This window comes from Cupressus sempervirens, chromosome 8 (assembly GCF_028749045.1).
Source record: "Cupressus sempervirens isolate cs-2001-9-10 chromosome 8, ASM2874904v1, whole genome shotgun sequence".
Classification (NCBI taxonomy): Eukaryota; Viridiplantae; Streptophyta; class Pinopsida; order Cupressales; family Cupressaceae; genus Cupressus; species Cupressus sempervirens.
Window position 1 is genome coordinate 199,768,520 of NC_143125.1, and position 21,414 is coordinate 199,789,933.

A 21,414-nucleotide genomic window follows, 5' to 3' on the forward strand; every position below is an offset into this window, starting at 1 on the left:
CGGGTGGCGGAAAACAACCCTTAATTTTAGAGATCTTGGCGGGAATTCCATGTATTTTTCTGGCAATGGGATCCTCAGTTTGTCGTCAATACTACATACTGCTTGTTCTAGCCCTTTCCTCGATGTGGGGTCGAAGATGCTGCGACAGAGACGAATAGTGTCCTCAGAGTTCACTTTTGCCCTTGCAATACATCCGATGAATGAACCAATTATGTCACTGTTGGTTCTCCATGTAAACAAATAATCAAAGACCCCTTCCCCAATTGTTTGCTGACTGCAATTCTTGCCATGTCGTCCATAGGATTCAGTATCCAATTCCACCGTTCTGATTTGACGTTCCTACAAAATGCCGTTGTACGAGATTCAGTGGTATGGAATACATAAACGCTCGAATCCATATTCACCAATCTCGATCGGCTAGTGTATAAGGAAAGCGACTTCAATAAAAATGACAGGAGAACTCTCTAGAACCCAGCCTAGCATGATCTCATTTGGATGACGATAGCCATCCTAGTCACGGGGAAAATCCCAAAAGCTATATTTGAATACCCGTGACCTAGAGAACAAGTAACGCTCAATGGAATGCCACCATTACTAATGATGGCGAAATTGGAGGGAATTGATGGGTTTATATCCACATCCCCGATTCCATCAAAATAGCATACTAAATCTATACCAAAGTGGACTCTCTACAACCTAAGACCGAAACCTCACCAACAACCTAAGATTATAAGGTAAGAACGAATATATCAAGAATATTAACCCATAGTGGGAAGAGGGAAGAGCCTATAGGGCTGATCTCACTAGGACGAGGTAAATTAACCATCATTATATATCTGAAAATTTACCCTGTTTGCTCCTTTGTTGGCCAAACCATCTGCTTTTTGATTTCCTTCTCAAAAAATATGACATATTTGAACTTCCTCAAATTGATCTATAAGACCAAGAACTTCGCATAATTTTGAGTTCAAGACCCAATTGGGGGTAACATGCTTCCTAACTGCATTTAGAATTATCTGTGAATCACCTTCAATGATGACCCTATTCAAACCTAATTCATGACATAATTGCAAACCCTTGTCCAAAGCTTCTAGCTCTGCCAGGTTGTTAGAGGTAGGCATAATGGATGAAGCTTTCTTTGCTACCCACTTACCTACATCATTGTTGATGATACAACCTATTCCTGCCACCCCAGGATTACCTCTTGCAGCCCTGTCAAAATTGAGTTTGAACCATCCATGGGGGGGCAGTGCCCATTTGCACCTATTCCTTTGCTCCTTACTCTTCTTGAAGTATACTAGAGGTGGATTAATCAAGTTTGACCAGTTCTTCATTTTGCCATCCCAAAATGAAAAAGAATCTTCCTCTTTCATGGATTTTTTGAGGTGGGAATTCATCACTTCCACGATACAAGCCTCTATCTTTAATAATAACTCATCTAATTTCAATTCAGCTTCTTGAAAAATGCGATGATTTCTCTCTTTCCATATCTCCCAGGCCACAATAGAGGGGCATAAATTCCAAAGTTTATCATATACTCCTTTACACATGCCTGTAGGCTAGGCATTAAGGAAATCTGTGAAGGATTTTGCCATTGGAGTAGACCACCCTAACCTATTTTTAAGCCAGTCCCAGCAGGCTTGGGTAAAAAGGCATCTATATAGCAGATGATCCATGTCCTTGCAGTTCTATTTACATAGCACACACCTTGAAGGGCCTAAAATCTTGAATTTAGTTAATTTGTCAGCTGTCAAGATTCTATTCTGGGAAGCTAACCATAAAAAGAAGCCTGCCTTAGGAAGACACGCTGAATCCCAGCAAAGTTTGAGGGGGACTTCAATTTTACTACATTTGTGAGAATGAATCAAAGCGTGATATCCATTTTTCACACTATATCTTCCGTCATTTGAGGCAGCCCAAATTAGTTCATCTTTCCTTTCTGCTTGCTTAATCTTCCTAGTTGACAGTATCTTCTCATAAGTCTCACTGGATAGAGAGTCTAACCCCAACCCTTCCACAGATCTCCAAACCCATCGTTGGTACCTTCCAACGAAATCTTAGTCTTATAATTATCCACTTTATCCCCCCATAGAGAAACCAACTTCTCCTTGAGATACTTAGGTAAGGGACTGGCTGAAATTTGGGGAAGGCCATCCCAAGAATTGTCCCAAAATAAGGCTTTTTCACCCAGGCCCACATCCCAAGTGAGAAAGTTGCTAATTAAAGGTCGACAACTTAGCATAAAATTCCAACTTTCTGAACCTTTGGGTAGATTAATCATTCTGAATAATGACAAAGTATCCTCCAGATTGAGGTATTTGTGGTAATATATCTTAGCGCACTTTTGCTCATGTTCTTTATATAGACGCCAAATGAGTTTCGCACCTAAAGCTTCATTTTGCCATTGCAGATTCTTAATCCTTGAACCCCCCAAATCCTTGGGTTTGCATATATTTTCCCATTTGATGAGTGCCAATTTTTTAGCTTCATCACAATCTTTCCACAGAAAATTCTGAAGTTTGGCTTTGAATTTCAATAGCGAACTCTTAGGGAGAGTCAGACAGGAAAGAGGGAAGGTTGGGATTGCAGAAAGGACTGAACTAATCTTAGTGATCTTTCCTGCCTTAGACAGCCATTTATCTTTCCAGCTTCCAATCCTCGCATCTAGCTTGTCAAGAGTGTTGTTCGAAACCTTACTTGATTTTGAGCCCTTCTCCAAGGCAATTCCTAGGTATTTGCACGGAAACTGACCTCTTCTATACCCCATAATTTTGCAGATCTGATCTTCCATCTCTGGTTTGGTATTTAGAAAATATATCTCCAATTTGTTTTCATTCACTTTCTGACTTGAGGCATCCATACATGACTTAATGATGGCCTTGAAGCCCAAAGCTTCAGAAACTATACTCTTGCCAAGCAGAATCGTATCATCTACATATTGCTGATGCATGATATTCGGCATATTCCTAGCCACAATGACCCTAGAGATTTCTTGATTATGACAAGCTTTTGAAATCACTCTCCCAAAGGCTTCCGCCATAATGATAAATAGAGATGGGGATAGTGGATCTCCTTGTCTTAAACCTCTTGATATTTCAAAGAAGCCTTCGAGCGATCCATTAATGAGAACAAAGATTTTAGGGGTAGAGATAAATTTAAAAACTGAATTTATCCATTGTTGAGAGAAGCCAAAGGCTTTGAAGACCTTGCATAGAAAGCGCTAATCAACCATATCATACGCTTTTTGTATATCCAATTTCATGAACATGCAAACCTCTTTTATTTTCATTGTTGAATGAATGGTCTCTTGGATTGTAAGGATGCCATTGAGAATACATCTAACCGAGACAAATCCTATTTGTTCTTCAGAGATTAACTTTGGCAATACACCTTTAAGCATGTTTGCTAGAATCTTAGAGAAAATCTTATAAATCGTGTTGCATAATGCGATAGGCCAGAAGTCCCTTGGGTCCTCAGGGTCATTCTTTTTGGGGATTAGAGTGATAAAGGAGAAGTTGATCTCCGCTAGCAGTGCTCCTCCATTTCTTGAGGCTTCTATGGCTTTCCATAGATCTTCCCCAATAATATCCCAGCATTTCTGAAAAAAGAAGGCTTGAAATCCGTATGGACCTAGCGATTTGTCGGGATTCATGTTAAAAACTACCGTGTTCACTTCTTCTAATGAGATAGGTTTAATTAAAGTCTTATTCTCTTCTGGAGATATTAACTTTGGGATAAATCTAAGTATTTTAGCTTGGGCCTCTTTATTTGTTCCTTCATAATTATTCAATATTTTCTGAAAATGAGATACGAATGTATTTGCAATTTCTTTTGGGTTTTCAGTTCGAATACCCAAGCTGTTTTTAACACTAGTAATTTTACTTCTTGATCTATTATATAGAGTGGAATTATGGAAGAATTTCGTATTCCGATCTCCCTTTGCTAGCCATTTTTCTCGCGATTTCTGTCTCCAAAATATTTCTTCTTTGGATAGAATGTCTTCTTGTTTCGCGAGAAGTTCTTTTTCTAGAAGAAAGCTTTCATTATTCATGTCATTCTTAATAATATCTATGTTCAGATTTTTCAGTTTATCTTTTATCTCAATTTTTTATTTAAATATGTTATTGAAATGTTCTTTATTCCATCTAAGTATCCTTTCTTTCAACATTTTTAGTTTAGAGACGAAAACGAACATCTTGGAACCTTCAAATTTATCTAACTTCCACCAATCTCTAATGTTTCTAATGAAGTTAGGATCTTGAAACCTCATCTTTTCACATTTAAACGGATTCCTAACAGGTTTTGCGGGCTTACTGAATTCAAAGCGAATTGGGTAGTGGTCAGACCTAGCAATAGGCAGAATGGTGGATTGGAAGTTTTAAGTTATAATCATCTATATTTCCTATCATAAAAAACCTAACTAATTTCTCAGCTATGTATGCAAAATCCTTCCTTCTATTATTCCATGTAAAAATGCCATTGACTGATAGAATGTCAATCATATTATGCTTGTCTATCTAAGCTTTAAAATCTAACAATGCTTGTGAGAGGTGCTGAATGCCACCTACCTTTTCTTCTAGATTTAGAATAGTATTGAAATCACCTCCTACCAAACAGGCTTTATCCCGAAATTGAAGAATAAAAGAACTAATCTCATCCCAAACTACTCTTTTCCCTACTATACTAATGGGACTATAAATATTAATCAGAACTAACTGCAGATTTGAATTAAGACTCTGAACACTTGCACTCATCCAATTATACCTAGATATTAAACAATGAATGGCTACCTTCCTACGATTCCAAATTAATCCTAGACCTCCCGAAACCCCCTCTGATTCTTGAAAGCTGGAATCCCAAAAACCTAACATCTTATTGAATTTGGTGCCTTCTACTTTATTTAACTTAGTTTCCTGGACTAGAATTATATCTAAATCAAAGGTTTTAAGATTATGCTTTAGTAACCTTTTCTTACTAGGGGCGTTTAAGCCCCTAGCGTTCCATGTCATGACCCTAATGTTTCCTTGGGAAGGCACTTCCCCTTCTCATTATTCATTAGCTGATCTATCTTCCTCTGTTCTCTGCACAATCGCTCTGCTTCTCTGAGTTCCTTCAAGGATTTCCTGCCTCTTTTGTCTTTTATTCTGCCATATTTAGGTGAACTCAAACCTTGGTTCATCTGTATCCCAAGGTGCTCAATCTTATTTGTTTCATTTTGAACAGCTGAAGATATTAATCCACTTTGCCCTTCCTATTCTTCATTCTCGAGGTGAATTATGCTTGGCTGCTCCCCATCTATACCTTTTATGCTATCTCTTTTGTTCCCTCTGTCCTCTTGCTCTAGCACATTTTTACCTGTCGTAGTCTGTCCCCCCATATTGTCCTCAATCTCAATTTTTAGTAAATCTCTTCTTAAATCTTCAGCCGAATAATTATCTCCTCCTAATTTAAGGATTTTCTGAATTGATTCCTTCTTCTGGGCCTCTGAGCTCTTATCAATATTGTCCCAACTGAACACTTGGAGTAACTCTTCAGGTAGTAGGTCCAAATCCTTATCTTCTGAACTTAAATTGTCCATTGCAGGATCCAGAATGATGTCTTTGTTTAGAAAGTTCTGCACTTCTTCTGTCAAGGAGTTGTCTACACCTTTAGTGATCTGCTCTTTTTGCTTATCTTCTGGAGTGAAAGGGGAGCTTACAGTTGCTGCTGGAGTCTGCTAGAACTTAGAAGTTCTTATACTAACTTCCTTGTTGGGAGTATTGATCCTTTCTACTGAGACTTGCTTTTGACACTGTTCTGTGTGACTATCAACCTTCGGTCATCCATTTCCTTAAGCTTTGTTGGAATTTACTTCAAAAAGTAAGGAGTTGTCCAAGCTCTCTATACTATCTTTCTCAAGACCCTTTGCTGCTGAATTTTGCGCTGATGCTGGAATCTCTTTGTCTAGGTCCTTCTCTCCCGTATGACATGATTGTTTCACTGGAACTCTGCTGCTAGAGATATCTCTGATGTGCTGATCCCTCTTATTGGTGCTATCTAAATTTGCTCCTCTTCCTCTGTTAGTGTCCTGTTTTTGATTCCTTTCTGCCTTAATCTCACTATCTGATCTATCTTTTCCTTTGTTTGGGCTACTTTTCTGCCCTATGTTGCTCTTTGGTACTTTCTGTTTCTTTCTAGATCTTCGTTTGGTGGATGCCTCTTTCTTATCTCTCCCTTCACCACTTTCTTTGTGTCCCACCACAATGATGGATTTGATTCTTCTATCAGGTTCTGCGCTGTAGCCATGATCCAATTCAGTACATCGTAGATCAGAATAGGTATCAGGCTTACCATAACTCGAGGATGTGATTGACTCAGCTGATCTAGTCCTCATCTCCTTTTTCTAAGTGCTTATCCTTGGGACCATACTTAGCAAGTCTGAGGTGCGAGGAAGATATATCAAGTCTGTCCTTTTATCATCCTCTGCCCTTATGATTTCAGATATCTCCCCTTCGTATGTTTGTAAAATTATCTCATAGGATGCCTTCTTTGTTACCACTCTTTTGCGAATAGGAGAAGATTGGTTAAATTTTGTTCTGATCAATAATTTCACATTGTTGGAGTACTGCAAGGAGGCATCTATCCCTATGACTTCTCCTAGGACATATCCTATTGATTTGAGGGTTTCCAACTGTTTAAATTCCGACAATAAAGCTTGAATATTGAACCATATAGGGCACCTAAAATCTATCCCTTCTAACTTAAAATCTGGACACCAATCTACAAATTTGACAGTATGACCATTGAAAAAACAATCCGATACATTCAAAAATTCTTTTTTAATATGTACACTCATACATTGCAAGTAAAGGGTTTTATCTGAAAAGAAAGAGATACTTACTTGGTCTCGACAGATTTCCTCTGACCAGTTTGAGAGAAAGAACAAATCTTCGCTAGGGCCAGTCCATACCGCGAAAATCCCAATTTCTTGACATTCACTCCATGGCGCTTTGATTTCCTCATTGTGAATACAGATGGTATTTTCCTTGCGGATTGGTTTGGCATTAGGATCTATCTTTCCTTTAGGGTTTAAAGTATCCTTGTAAACCTTCTTAGCAGATCGCCTATGAGGAGGGAGATAGGGGTGCGGAGATTTGTCTTGACATTCAACCATACAGGGGGGATTGGAATGAAAAGGAGTGGAAGGGCCAGACTTATCAGCTTCTGAAGGAGGCAATTTGACAGGTTTGGGAAGGGCATATTTGGTGAGGTTGAAAACCCTAAATTGGTCGTTCAGGCTCTCTATAGTAAAGAATGACTGAGGGTGAAAATAGCCATCGGAATCTGGTGTGACACAGAAGGTATTGGCTTGCAAATTCCTTGGCTTTGGCTATCTTTCATGTGTCGTCTTTTGTTGGGGATTCGATTTACATGGATGCCGTCTTTGCCCCTTGATGTTTTCATTGTTTGCTAGCAGGGAGAATCTGTTCGCAATTTTCACCGCATATTGAGTTTCTTGTAAATCTCTAGAACCTTCAAAAGCCTGCTCTGCTTTTTTCGTGCGACTGCCGAATTTTGCCCTTTTTTTTTGTTCTAAATAACTATTTATTATTTTAGATGATTATAAATATTTAAAATTTAATTTCTATTAACCTATTATTTAACTTAAAAAAAAACTGTTATCTTTAAAATAATCAGAAGTTTCTCCGTACTTTTAAACATGCATCTCCCCATTTGCTGTGCCCAAACCGACTAAACCTAAAAATATATAAGGAGTGTGTAAAAATATTCAAGAAGTGTTTATATTAAAAAAAACAAATTGTTGTGTTTGCTAAAATATGCATTTAATTTTTTGGTTTCTGAAATGACAGATTGTTCCGACTTTCGTTTTAAGTGTAGGCACATCACCATCACCAGTTCATTAAAGCACACCAAGCAAAAATATTATGTTTTTCATATATCCTTTGAATCTATGGGGAGAAAAAATGGGCGGCAGCAATGTGTACTATGGTCGTCCACTGCTTCTAGGCATCCAACAATCGTTGATGTCAAAATTCAGCTCTTCCATCTTATCTAGGGAAACGCCTTCGGTGTAATTACATGGTTCCCTTTGAGATCATGGTATTATCGATAATAGTTGACTGTATTAGTTTGATTGTGATTGATTTCTTTAATATTAGTGAGTAGCTTAATAATCATCATTAATTTAAGTACTACTGATTTGATTAATATTGTTAATATTATTTTGCTTATAAATATTAATTAATAATATCAATATTATTGATGAATTAGTCTTTAGTCATTGACAGTTGACTTGTATAATTATTTAATATTTAATACTAATTGTCACTGTTTACTATTTAAATACTTTGTTATTTATTTATTACTTATTTTTATTTTATATTTCAATTCTATTATGACATAAGCTTAAAATTCATTACTAGAGGGGAATATTACATATGGGGTTTTCCCATAGCTGATGAGTCTATAGCTAATCGAGTTTTAATGAGTTTGTACTGTATTTTATCAGTTTTCTTGCCTCTAACAGCTAGATATTTTTTGTAAAAATTTAGTCCTCGTTGTCAGTAGATGATTAGTTTGAATGCTCCCTTTTCTTGGGTTTGAGGGTTCATCTGCACTGTAATGTAAGCTGGACAAAAGGAGAACTGCATTTTTCCAAATCAAGTCATTAAAATGCTAAGAATAGTAGCATGAATCATAATAGTAATGTACTAAAAGCCTAATGAACCTTCTAGACTTCAAAATAGTTGATTTTGTCTCTTGAGCTCTGCCATACTAGATATTTATAGACAGTCGATTTAATCTATTGAAATTTGATAGGGGACACTGCACCAAACAAAATTCCTATAAGTTAGTCATTTATGATCATTTTTAATTTCAAGTTTGGATGTGCACTCTATTTAGCAAGTTGATCTTGATAAGTTAAAACTAAATTTAATGAGATTGGATTTTGTTTCTATTTTGAGCTAACCCACTATTTAAGTTTTGAAGGCAAATCTTATAGACCATATATCTCCTTGTGTAGCAGTTTCTGTGCCTATAATTTAAGCGTAAAATTTAAAAATTGATGACGTTGGTAAGCTGAAATGCTTCAATGTCAGTGAAATACAGTAAATTTTGTGGGAAGGCTCCAAATGGGTTTGAAGCTATGCTCCACGGAGTTTCCGGGACAGGGACGTTTTAGGGGACGGGAACGTGTTTCCGGTACGGGTACGGGTCAAAGCCAAAATTTAGGGGACAGGACCTCAGGGGACGGCTATAAAATATAGGGGATTTTAAATTTTTTATATATGGAGAATTAAACTTCTTTAGAGATATATTTTTGATATGCATACCATAACAATGATAAATCATAACATTGATAAACCATTCACCATAGAATACATGGAAATTGAAAACTAAAACTATTAAGATTAAAATCAAAATGAGAATATGATATGATGATATATCCGAATATCGCATACAATTAGCAAAAATGCCCAAAGGCTCCGAGTATCAATCTATCATCATCATGCATGAAATGAAAATCAAAATGACATAATAAAAGTAAATACTAGGAGTGTAAATGAGATGTCCAACTCCATAATAATCAAAAGCAATAATGTATCTGAGTATCTGAAAAGCGGAAAGCCAAATATATGGCTGTCCTCTAGGAATCTAAATCTCTATCTAAATCAAGATCATCATCAATCTCATCCTCTGAATCACTGGCAGGGGTAGGCAGAGCGTCCTCATCCAATGGAACACCAAGCAGCCCTGGGGGTGTGTTATCCTCATCAATCTCCAATGCATCCTCAGGATTAACATCCCAACGTAGTGCTGGAGTCTGTCGATACTCAAGACTCTGTCGCTCCTATAGTCGCAATACACTATGAACAACCACAAGCTTCTCTGATCGTCTAGAGGTAAGGTTGTTCCTCTTGACTGATTGAATGAAGCTATATGTAGACCAATTCCTCTTTGCAGCAGAGGAACTCACAACCTGTGAGAGAAGACGAGTGGCAAGGGCTTTCAGCTCAGGTTCGTCTCTACCATGCCATGTTCACCATCCAATCGGGTCCTTTTGAGCTAATGTAGCTCTATCAGTCCTCGCCTCTGGTCTACCAAATGTTGGACCATGAAGATTGGCAAAGTCAAGCCATTGCCCTTGAATTTTTGTAGCATCCTCTGCACTATACATTTTTGAAAGGGCCTTGAAGAAGCCCTCCTTCACCTATATTGAACAAACAAAAATTAAGAAGTGAGAACTTAGAGTTTATAAACTTTACAAATAAAATAAAAATTTTAAAAACGTATTATAAAATCAGAATTCTTTAATAAATTAAACTCACCTCCTCATCATTAGATGGAGGCACTCTCTCAGGCCTTGGTGCATACCATTTTGGATTGACTGCATAGGATGCCATATGAAGTGGGGTGTTAATAGTGTTCCACCTTTTCATTACAATGGGCTTAAGATGCTCCTCATAGAACTCCAAAGTAGGTTCCTTATCTTTAATAACTTGCTTGATCTGCCCAAGCATGCTATCAAAGGTCTCATAAATCTCTCCAAGGCTAGGAGAGTCAGTATCAACATATCTAATGACTTGCACAATAGGGTCAATGAAGGAGCAAATGTATTTGCAAATGAAAGAAAATTGCAAGTGAGAAACATCATATGTTAAAAAAATCAGCAAATGCTTAAATCAGATTTAAAAAAAATTAAATTAGCAATAATAACAATTATGATGTCCACCAATTCTTAAGTTTCTTACTTCATTGTGGTCCACCAATTCTCATCCAGGATTCTTCGTTTGACAAGTCTTGCATCTGGGTGCTTGATTCATGCCATCTATTCCACTTTGCATTGACCACCATGGATTGTAAGGCCTCTTGGACCTCAAGCATCCTCTCCAACAAAATGAAGTAGCTAGCATATCGAGTCTCCACAGGCTTGAGGAATTCTTTTTTGGAAAATGTACTAAATAATGCAAGAGATGTGTTATGATAGCAAATAAACATTTGCACGTCTCTAGCCTCAAACACCATAGTCTTTATCCATTCAATTTTCCCAAAGTCCTTCAAGGTGTTATTCAATGCATGTACACAACATGGAGTCCAAAAAATGTGTCTATAGGTGCTCTCTACTATCAATCCAGCTGATTTACACACCTGGGCTGAATCAGTGATTACTTGCACAACATTTGAAGCCCCTACCTCTTCTATAGCATCCTTCAAAATCTGAAATTGGAAGGATGCATCCTTCTTTTTTCTCGAACAATCAACGGCTCTAAGAAAATATGCCCCTACTGTACTAGTGACAATAAGATTGATGAGTGGCCGATGTTTGATATCGGTCCAACCATCCATGATAATAGAACATCCATCACTCATCCATGTTTGCCTCATATCCTCCATCAAAATGTTCACTTTTGAGTACTCTTTGTCAAGGATAGTGGTGCGTAATTCAGTCTCTCTTGTTGGTACAAATGAGGGACCAGCAGCATAAATATCTTTGCACATTTGTTTATAGAATGAGGAACGAGAAACATGGTATGGTATGCCATGAGCAACAAGAAATCTGCCAATGGACTCTTCAACTCTCTCTTTCGCTTGTATGTTAAATAAATCAGCCACATTGGTATCTCTCTTAGTCTTGGCCTTTCCCTTCCTTTTACTAACAATGCTAGTGGGAGTCAATGAGGGTGTGGGTGTGCTACTCGTAGGACTCCCAGATTTCAATAACTCCCCCTCCACATACAACCTATTGGCCTCAAGTTTTTCTTCCTCCGTAATTTTTTTGCAACCTTTCACCCCTTGCCCACCTATCCATAAAAGATGGCAATACACTCTTGTGTAGCTCCCAAAATAATGCTCTTACATATATGACACTCCCATTCCCTACTACCCCTCGATTTTTTCTTTTTATTCTTGTCTACTTTTGTGGCAAATTGCAGGAGAGGTTTCTTAGGGTTGAATGGGCCTTTGGCATATTGTTTTAGGGTTTTGGAAGGGCACTCAAATGGATTAGGCATTGCATCTTCCATAGGGACATCTACATTAGGCTCATCAATGGCTGCCCTAGGTCTTTTTCTTGGTCTTTGTAATTGTGACACTTGAGTTTCTTGCATGGCAACTTCCATGCTATCACTACTTCCCTCACTCTCACTGCTGCTCATGTTTTTGCCTTTGGATTTTACAATGATTTATAGTATATTGCTGCAAGTTACAGAAAAAAAATAATATTTCAATGCTCTATTAACATGCCCTCTCTGTCATTGAAAAAAATGAAAAATGACAACAAACAACAATGAAGTTTGAATCAAACAAAAAGAAAATAAAAAACATACCTAGAATGAAGTAGAAATGAAAGCAAAACCTCCTCTTCCACCTCCAAAACACACTCCTCTTTTGTTGTTGTTGAATGTTTTCCTCTTCCTCTTCCCAACTTGCAAACAACTCCAAATGAGCAATGAACTCCAACTTTAACTATTTAAGAAGACACATTAGGGTTAACATCCATGTGGGCCCCAGGCGGAATAGAAAAGACTAATTTAAAAAAAAAAAAAACCATTTTTTTAAAATTTTTAACTCACCCGCAGCTGGCTGGAAAATAGGGGACGGCGTGGGCAAAAGGGTACGGGAATGCCGTCCTCGGTACGGAAATCTGTACCCAAGTTTCCTATGATCTTTTTTTGGCATTTTGGAGACCGTCCCCTTTTCCCTCAAAAAGGGACGTCGCAAGGTACGGCCAAAATCCGTACTCGCATCCCCATTTCGTACCCGGTACGGGTACTAGGGTACAGAGGCAGGGGACGCGTCCCCGTGGAGCATAGGTTTGAAGATAACATAGATTTTACTCCAATTGGCTTTTTCACTTGAGATTATGGGGAGTAAACCCAGCAACTTTTTGAAATGACAGGAGTTCTGAAGACCCTTTTTTCTTTAATCTTAGGACCATATTTAGATGAGTACCTATTAGTTTGCATGTTTACTGGTTTAATGCTGTAATTATTTTTCAAAATAGAGGCTTTCTAATAAGACTATTTTTTAAGTTATGTATTTTAGGTGTAAAAACATTCTTTTTCAAGTTATGTATTTTCAAGTGGCCAAGCCTTGTTATCTACAGAATTAATCTATATTTTGAATAAACTGCAGGACTGTTGCACACATTGGGGGAGCCCTGAAAGGTGCTGCTTCTGATCAGGTCTCAGCACTAGTGCGAAATAGGGAGGATAGTAGAGTGAGTAGTAATGCCCTGAGGTTCTTTTATGCATTGGGGTACAAACTTGATCATGAACTTTTGAGGGTTGGATTTGCATTCCACATTCAAAGGACTGTCAGAATCACAGTATCAGTGACTTCTGTCCATAAGATTCCGAAGCTCCATGCCATTGATGAAGCAGTACCTGTGACACCAGGACTCCAACTGGTAGAAGTATCAGCGCCCTCTACATCTGATAGTTATCATGAATCAGTGGCAGCAATCTCATCATTTTCTGAGTTTCTTGCACCGTAATATACTAAATCCTCACTTGTGCTAAGATGTTTTCCTATTTATTCTATGTTCCTGATTTATCTATGCAATCCAGATAATAGAATTGACGGGATGTATACATATGCACATTTATGCAGGCTTCTTCACCTTTCAAAACCAGGTGTTACGACAGGTGTTGTCTCAACAGCTTCAGGAGCAGCTGGATCTCTCATGTCAAGGGGAAGTAGTAACGTTGCATTAAGCTAATGGGTTTCACAAAATTGATGGGGAGTTTAATGGTACATGATGCCCCAGTATTTCATCATTTTGTTGTATGTAAAATTTGGCTGAGACATCATATTTTGGGATCCAGCTGCATGTTTATATCAAGCAGGCCATGTGCTTGAATTGTTCACAGCACTGTCTTTTTAAACATATTTCTGTTTCATATTCAGACTTATTAGAATAATGTTGCTTTCTCATGATCCAGAAAACCTTTGAGAAACTCTCCTGGAGATCATCACTTATAGATTTCCTTAGTTGACTAAAATGACTTTAGTACGTACATAATTACAGCCATACACATTCATTTAACATGCTTACATGAGAGAAAGCACCTAATAGTGATATAAAAATGCAAAGAAAACTCACAACAGCTGCACCAAATTATATACCCTGGAGAAATCCTGAATGGGTGTTATAACAGTCTATTACAAATGTGTTACAATGCTGCAAGGGCAACATGGAGTCATGTCAACATCTGAAATATACTCACACTTGCAATGCATTTCTGTAACTCAAAACCCCCTGTTCTTACATTTCCAATCACAAATGAACAAAGGAATGAAGAAAACAATGAGATCCAGCCCCTCAAGCTTAGGGCACCAAACTTTCACATTGCTCCATCCTTCGATGTTGGCAAAATGAAAGAACAAATGTTAGAGAATACAAATGAGAAAACCATTCATATTCCACATTTTGTCCTCATAGTTGTTAAATTGTAACTTCTGCAATGCAGTAGAAATATTTTTGCTGTGGTTGATGGAGAAATAATTGCTTTTACCATAGTTTGAAGACTTGTCAAGTATTTGGCAAAAGTGGCCAATCTCACGAGTCTCTGAAGCTGGCCAAGCTGAGTCAACCAGACTCTCGAGCTGAGTTTGGCAGCCTTGGAGAGTACCTGGCCAAGTTTTGCTTTAGCACCCTTGAGTCTTGGATTCTCTAAGTCCTAAGCTCAGAAATTTTTACAGTGATAGTAATTTCGAACATTGAGAGTTTGAGGGTAATATGACACACGTAATGTATGAATTATGACACATTGATAGTCAAATTGGAGTTTTATGTTCTCTATATGCATTGATTTTCTTTTTTGGTGTAATTATGACTTGTTATTTTTGCTAAGTTTGTGACAAGTCTCAAGTTCTAGTTGAAATTTGGGCTACTGTGCCAAGTTTGAGTCCTCGAACTATGGTTTTTACAAACCAGCAATTTCATAATCTTTTCGTTTTTTACTAATATTATAGTCTACAACTTGTTTTGAAGGCTCACCTAGATGCCTCGAATCACCTTGATACTTTTTTGACACCATTATAGTCTTTCGCGCTCTGCAACACTCAAAACATTGACGAATTCATGTTTCCAAGGCACTGAAATGACTCTTGACACAAGTGGAAGCACAATGGTCCTACTGGATAGATTTTTTAAACCAAATTTCAGATTATGTGCCATGTTACCACTATGAAGGGCGCGTCTGTCCTAATAAACAATAAGCTTTATTAATTGCAATTGGGCTGATTACAAACAATGACGACATTGAGTATAAGACAACTATTAAATCCCTCATTGAGTATAAGACATTGTTTTTTATTAACACCCCTGTTCCAAGACAAACAATAAATTGCTAAAATTCTAGGGTGTTCTATAGGATCTTTCCCTTGTATTTATTTGGGTCTCCCTTTGGGACCTAAAGTTCCAGACTCTTTCTGGGAAGATCTCATAAAGAAGTTTAACAAGAAATTGGCAGGCTGGAAGGGCAACCTTTTGAGTCAAGCAGGTAAAATTACCCTCCTAAAAGCTTGCCTTCAAAGTATTCCTACTTATGCTTAGAGTCTTTTTAGAATTCTAGCAAAATTTGCAGATACTATTGATAAAATCCAAATAAATTTTTTGTGGTTTGGAACTAAGGAAAGAAAGAGAATGGCTTTGATAGCTTGGGATCAAATTTGTCAACCATTCGGGAAGGTGGTCTGGGAATCAGATCAATGCGAAGTATAAATAGAGCTCTTTTGGCTAAACAAGGATGGAGAGTATATCATGATGATAAGGAATGGAGTACAATATGGAAACATAAATATCTCTTTTATGTTCATTCTTTACCTGAATTTTTGTCTTCTCCTGATGTTCTTTCCCCTTCTGCTATTTGGGGCGCTGTTCAGGGAACTAAGAATACCCTAAGTAAAGGTTGCTCATGGAAAATTGGAAATGGGTTAAAAGTCAGATTTTGGGATGATACTTGGATAAAGGATCACCCCCTGATTGAGGACTTTGAGGATGGAACTCAAGTTGACAGATACAAACAATTGTTGGGGACTCTTGTGGAACACTATTGGCATAATAATAACTGGGTCAACCTTGTTGATGTAAACTAGGTTTTTCACAATATCCAGATCATGTTGAATGCCTTTTCTTTGCATCCCCTTCAGGAGGATAAGATAATATGGAGTGCTGATCCTAGTGGTCAGTTCAAAGTTTCCTCTGTTTTCAATTCAAAAGAGAAAGGTAATCAACCATTTTGGACAAAAGCATGGATTAAGGGTCTTATACCAAAAATAAATACCTTTTATTGGATCTTGCTTCAAAATAAAATTCTAACTCTGGACAATCTACAAAAGAGAGGCATAAATGTGGTTAACAGGTGCAGTCTTTGTAAAGAAGGTTTTGAAGACAAAGATCATTTGTTTTTGAATTGCATTTTCAGTCAACAAGTTTGGAGCTCTATTCTCAACTATTGGAATATTTTTTGGGTCCATCAAAACAATGCAAATCTATGTTTTAAAAGTTGGATTTGTCCCTCTAAGGATACTGATGTTGTTTTCCTATGGAAAATTACCCTCCCCCATCTTTGGTGGGGTATTTGGAAAGAAAGAAATAACATAACCTTTCAAAATAAAGAAATGCCAGATTGGGTCCTTGGGCAAAACATTGTCAGGGCAATAAAGGAAAATTTTAAGGCTCAGAGGAATTGTAATAAAGACTTTCAAATTGACAACCCAATGCTTTCCACAAATTCAAATTTGAAGAAAGAAGACTTGAGACTAAAGACTAGATGGAAGGCTCCACCTACAGGATGGCTTAAAGGGAACTTTGATGGTGCTACTAGGGGAAATCCAAGTAAAGTGGGTTGTGGTGGAGTTTTGAGAGATCATACAGGAAATATAATAGATGCTATTGTTATACCTATTGGTATATCTAATAGCCATAAAGCTGAGGCCACTGCAGCTCTATATACTATGAGGATTGCTATGGAAACTGGTTTTCAGAATCTCTGGCTGGAAGGAGATTCCTTAAACATTGTTAATATGCTAAATGGAAAAAGTTTGGTCACGTGGTCAATCAAAGATTGTGTAAAGGAAATTAAATCATTAATGAATAAATTTGAGAAAGTATTTATTTCCCATTCTTTCCATGAAGGTAATGCAGTCGCTGATTGGATTGCCAACAAAGCTGTGCAACGAGTGTAAGATGACATGACATGATGATTGAGCAGGGATATGGATTTGAAATCTCTCATTAATTATGATAGAGTTCACGTGACAGAGGGAAAGATTTGCCAAGATTAGAAATATAATGAAATTTGGAGGTGCAGATACAAAAGTCAGAATTACGTTATCGAGAAAGTACATTAATGTGACTTCAATCTTGGCTTCGCATGTATTTGTTTTTATGAGCGCCTTAGCTGTTATAATGAATACCTTGGTTCTAGTTTTTTCTTTATTTCTTCTTCTTCACTTGACTCTGGATTACCTTAGCACAATAGAGTCTTTTGAAATGGGCGGAGAACCATGTAAACATGAGCCTAATAATTACAAGGCTTGGAAAGCCAAAAATTCTGTTTGGCAAATTCTACAGAAGGGGAAGGTGACCAATTATCTGGAGCGACTTCATGGATGTAAACCTCATATCACTATGACTTTCTTCAAAAATTGGGTGGAGGATAGGGTTTCTCTGCATAGAGTGACAGTGCATTTGATGAAAGACTTTATTGCCGAGGTGACGGGATTGCCAAAGGATGGCATAAAATTTAGTAAGGAAACAAGTATTTCAAATGCAATGTTTAAGTAGTTCTCGAAAATAGATGAGGAGGAAAAGAACTTTGAGGAGAATGGTGGTTTTTACGAACTAGGCCAAATCAAGGTTATCTGGTAGGATGTGCTTTCATGCATTTGTGAGTAATTTATCTTAGATGATAGAGCTAAACGCGTTCATAAATTTCATTTTGTGTTTCTGAACCACTATAGGCACAAAGATAGAATCTCATTTCCTTTTTATTTGAGATTTTCTTTACTTCATAGTCTCCAAGCTCATAGAAAGGAAGAATCCCGCCTGATTCTTCATGAAGGGTTAATTTTATTGATTGAGAATTATTGTAAGAATAAGACTATTGTGTCTTCCCCTCCCTTTGAGAAAAAGAAGGGCTCTGTGACTGAAACCTACTCTAGGAAGAGTAAAGGTGAGAAAGGGGTTAGTGAGAAAAGATGGAATATGAAGCAAGAAACCCTTCAGAAAAATGTGGAAGAGATTACTAAGTCCGATAACTCAGATAATAATGAAGAAAAAAATGTGGATGAGGAGAACACAAATGTGGGAGATTTCAGCTCTAATTTGGAAGGTTACCCGAGTGGTAAGGGTGAATTTGGTAAGGAGGAGATGGATGAAAGCATTGATACAAATACTGGGTCGGGTAATTTTGGTGAAGAGACCCTAGGAGTGAGGGATGAAGAAGAAATAATGGAGAAGGGAAAGGAGGAACTCTTTAATAAGGAGGCTGAAAATGTGAAGGAAGACATAAGGAAAGAGAAGAATGAGTCTATGGGTAACGGTAAGGAAGTTATGGGGGAGGATAAGGATGATTATGCTGGTAGAGATACTAAGCTTTCTTTCCTGCATACTGCAAAGCTCAAGGCAGACTCTTACCTTCAAACCGATTCCTGGGTGTATAACGAATTAATGAACTTGAAAAGAAAAGTCACTACAATGGAGCAGAACCAAGAAAATGATTGCGCAAAGACCATCTAGATGGAAATTTAGATTGGTAATATACCGAACAAACTAAAAGAATATGAAAACAAGCTCCGGTTATTGATCAAAGAAAGCAGTAATAAGATGGAGCAGGTAACTTCTAGCATTCGGGATGTTGCTGCTAGCTTAGGGAAGAGAACTAATGAAGAAATCATATCTCCAGGTGGTCCAAGTAAACAAACCAGATAAAGCTCCAGGAAAAAAGCTGCTGAGGGCACTGTGGGATCTGCAGTTAATACCATCCAAAGTATCGCGGAGGCTGGAAAAGAGGTGGTCCAAATGATCAACTGCAATAGTAGTTTTTCTGTGTTTATGATTTCTGGTCTCTGTCTTGGTAGTTGTCTTGGTTTCTGGTCGATTGTCTAGGTTTTTAATCTGGTTTTGTTGTTTTAAAATTAAGTTCTAGGTCCTTGTAAAACTTGGTCTTGTTTTTTGGTTTTATCTTGTGGTTTCAGGTCCTTGTAAAACCTGATTTTGAATCTCTTAAAACTGCAGGTTTCAGGTCCTTGTAAAACCTTGTGGAACTTAATGGTTTATCTTTTGATTTTTTGTTAAGGGTTTCGGTTCCCCTTCAAAACTTATTTTTACCTTAATCTAAAACTATTAAATCATTACAATTAAGCAACCTTAATCATGCAACAAAACACAATGTAGGTTGTTAGAGATGTCCAATTGAAAAGGTGTGATCTTCAATTAATGAAAATAAATAATGAATAATGTTGGGTCAGCAATTGGTTTCGACCCATAATGAAAAGACAACGCTAAAATATCACACTTGTTGATGGAAACAGAAGCATATAAAACAGAAGAAAGGGATGCATTGAAGGAGCAAACAATCTTCTTCAGGACACATTGACCTTTTCCTAAGGGAGCAACCATATATAGAAAATCATCAAACAACAACACTTATATACATTTGTATAAGGTTTCGAGTCCTTTCAAAACTTGTTTTTACTTAATCAAAACACTTACACACATTTGAAAATAAGATAATATCTTGACTAGACATAGGGAAACAATATACCACTAGTCATTTCAAAATTGTTATAATCTAATAATCTTAATAATTGCATGTATTTGTTAATACATTTGTTTTGTAAACCCCTCTTAAGCAAGGAAGGAGGTGTATGGGAGAGGGTAAAGTATGAAATTGCCATCTAATTACACCACCTAGTGTCGATGTCGATGTTGCTTGTCATTGGTGCCAAGAGGATAAATATCTACTCTTGGGCTTAGATATGTTAATCAAGAAACCTTCTATTACAATGTGCCTGACTCTACCATGATGTATTATTGACCTTAGAGGACAAGGCATGAATTGTGAAAGTGATGAAGGTTACTCCCACTAGTAAATTTGGACTTATTTTTTGATGCGTGGGTGGTTGTCATTTTGACACATAAACATTGAAAGTCAACAACGCTAGAATTGTGTCGAAAGTTTCATGCACTCCATGGCTATCGATTTATCAATGGGTCACTGTCAAAAATCATCCCCATCTATGTCACATGGCGGTGCTAGACAACTAATTCAAATCGTCAAACTATCGATGCTAGCCAGAGATGATTTGACAGGTTTGTTATACCATCGACGACAAACCTCGTCGAACTATAGATGCCAGCCGGAGATGATTCGACGAGTTTGTCATACCATCGACGACAAACCACATTGAAGTTTCGATGCCAACCAAAGTTTTCAAAAAGAAGAAGAAATAGTCTCATTGTATATCAGGCTAATAATAGGCTAACTAGCACTTGCCCCAAGAACAGGTGCAAGGTATAACCGATAGTAGTCAATCATTTTAGAAATGTGATAGAATATGCATCAAAATTGATGTACAAGACATCTGCAACAATTCTAGTGTAGAATTTGTGTGTATTGACGACAATTACACTATTGTTTCTATCTCCTGTTTACGCTGAAATTCTTGGCTATATGCCCTCTTTTCCCAGACCTAGTACAAATTCAAGTTTTTGCTCAGGTGGTTGGATTCCCCAATTGGCACCATACCCATGTCATATATCACAAGCTCTCAAAGACATCGATTTCATTCTTGTTTGCTTTTCTTGTTCTGTTCACATTTTCATTGCTTGATAGGGCAACAATATTTGACTCACTGGCTTCTATCTATGCGGGGGAGAAGACCAATATTGGTCTAGTTATGGTAGTGATTGTAAACTTGAGTTGGGCATTTGTGTAGAGGTTTCTTGTGTATGGAATGATGAGAGGCAGTGATGGTAACATTGGATGGCAAACCCCACTTCTGGTTTTGATGTATTCCATGGTAGCTTTAATTGATAGTTTGATGACCTCGGATTGGATATTCTTTGTATACTTTGACAAAGTCATTTTTGGTACCACTTACTTTACCTACGTTATCTAGAAAGGTGACGATCACGACCGTGCAAAAGAAATACTTGATGCATGTTTGTTTGCATGTTGTTTCATTGATTGGGTTTATGTTTTCATAAGCATTCCCTAGCCTAATTCTAGCCTGATGTGGCTTGACTCTAGCACTTTGCATTTGATTGAACAAGATTGTGTGCACTCTCCATAGCATCGCATTTTGCATAGATAGAACTATATTTGATCCTGCTAGCTGGGAACAATTGATTGTTTTATTGTACTTAATCTAATGAAAGTTCTACAGGAACTTGTAATC

At 37.4% G+C, this 21,414-nt stretch overlaps 1 protein-coding gene across 2 annotated transcripts in view; it reads left to right on the forward strand.

Moving 5' to 3' along the window:
• LOC149542205 (mediator of RNA polymerase II transcription subunit) overlaps nt 1-14,006 on the forward strand; it is a 97,261-nt gene extending 83,255 nt beyond the window's left edge. For both annotated transcript variants that reach the window (XM_089797222.1, XM_089797223.1), the window contains 2 exons: nt 13,138-13,494; nt 13,615-14,006. In XM_089797222.1, coding sequence (XP_089653348.1) covers nt 13,138-13,494; nt 13,615-13,723 — 466 coding nt within the window. In that variant the 3' untranslated portion in view covers nt 13,724-14,006. The remainder of the gene's footprint in view (nt 1-13,137; nt 13,495-13,614) is intronic.
• The last annotated feature ends 7,408 nt before the right edge of the window (nt 14,007-21,414 follow it).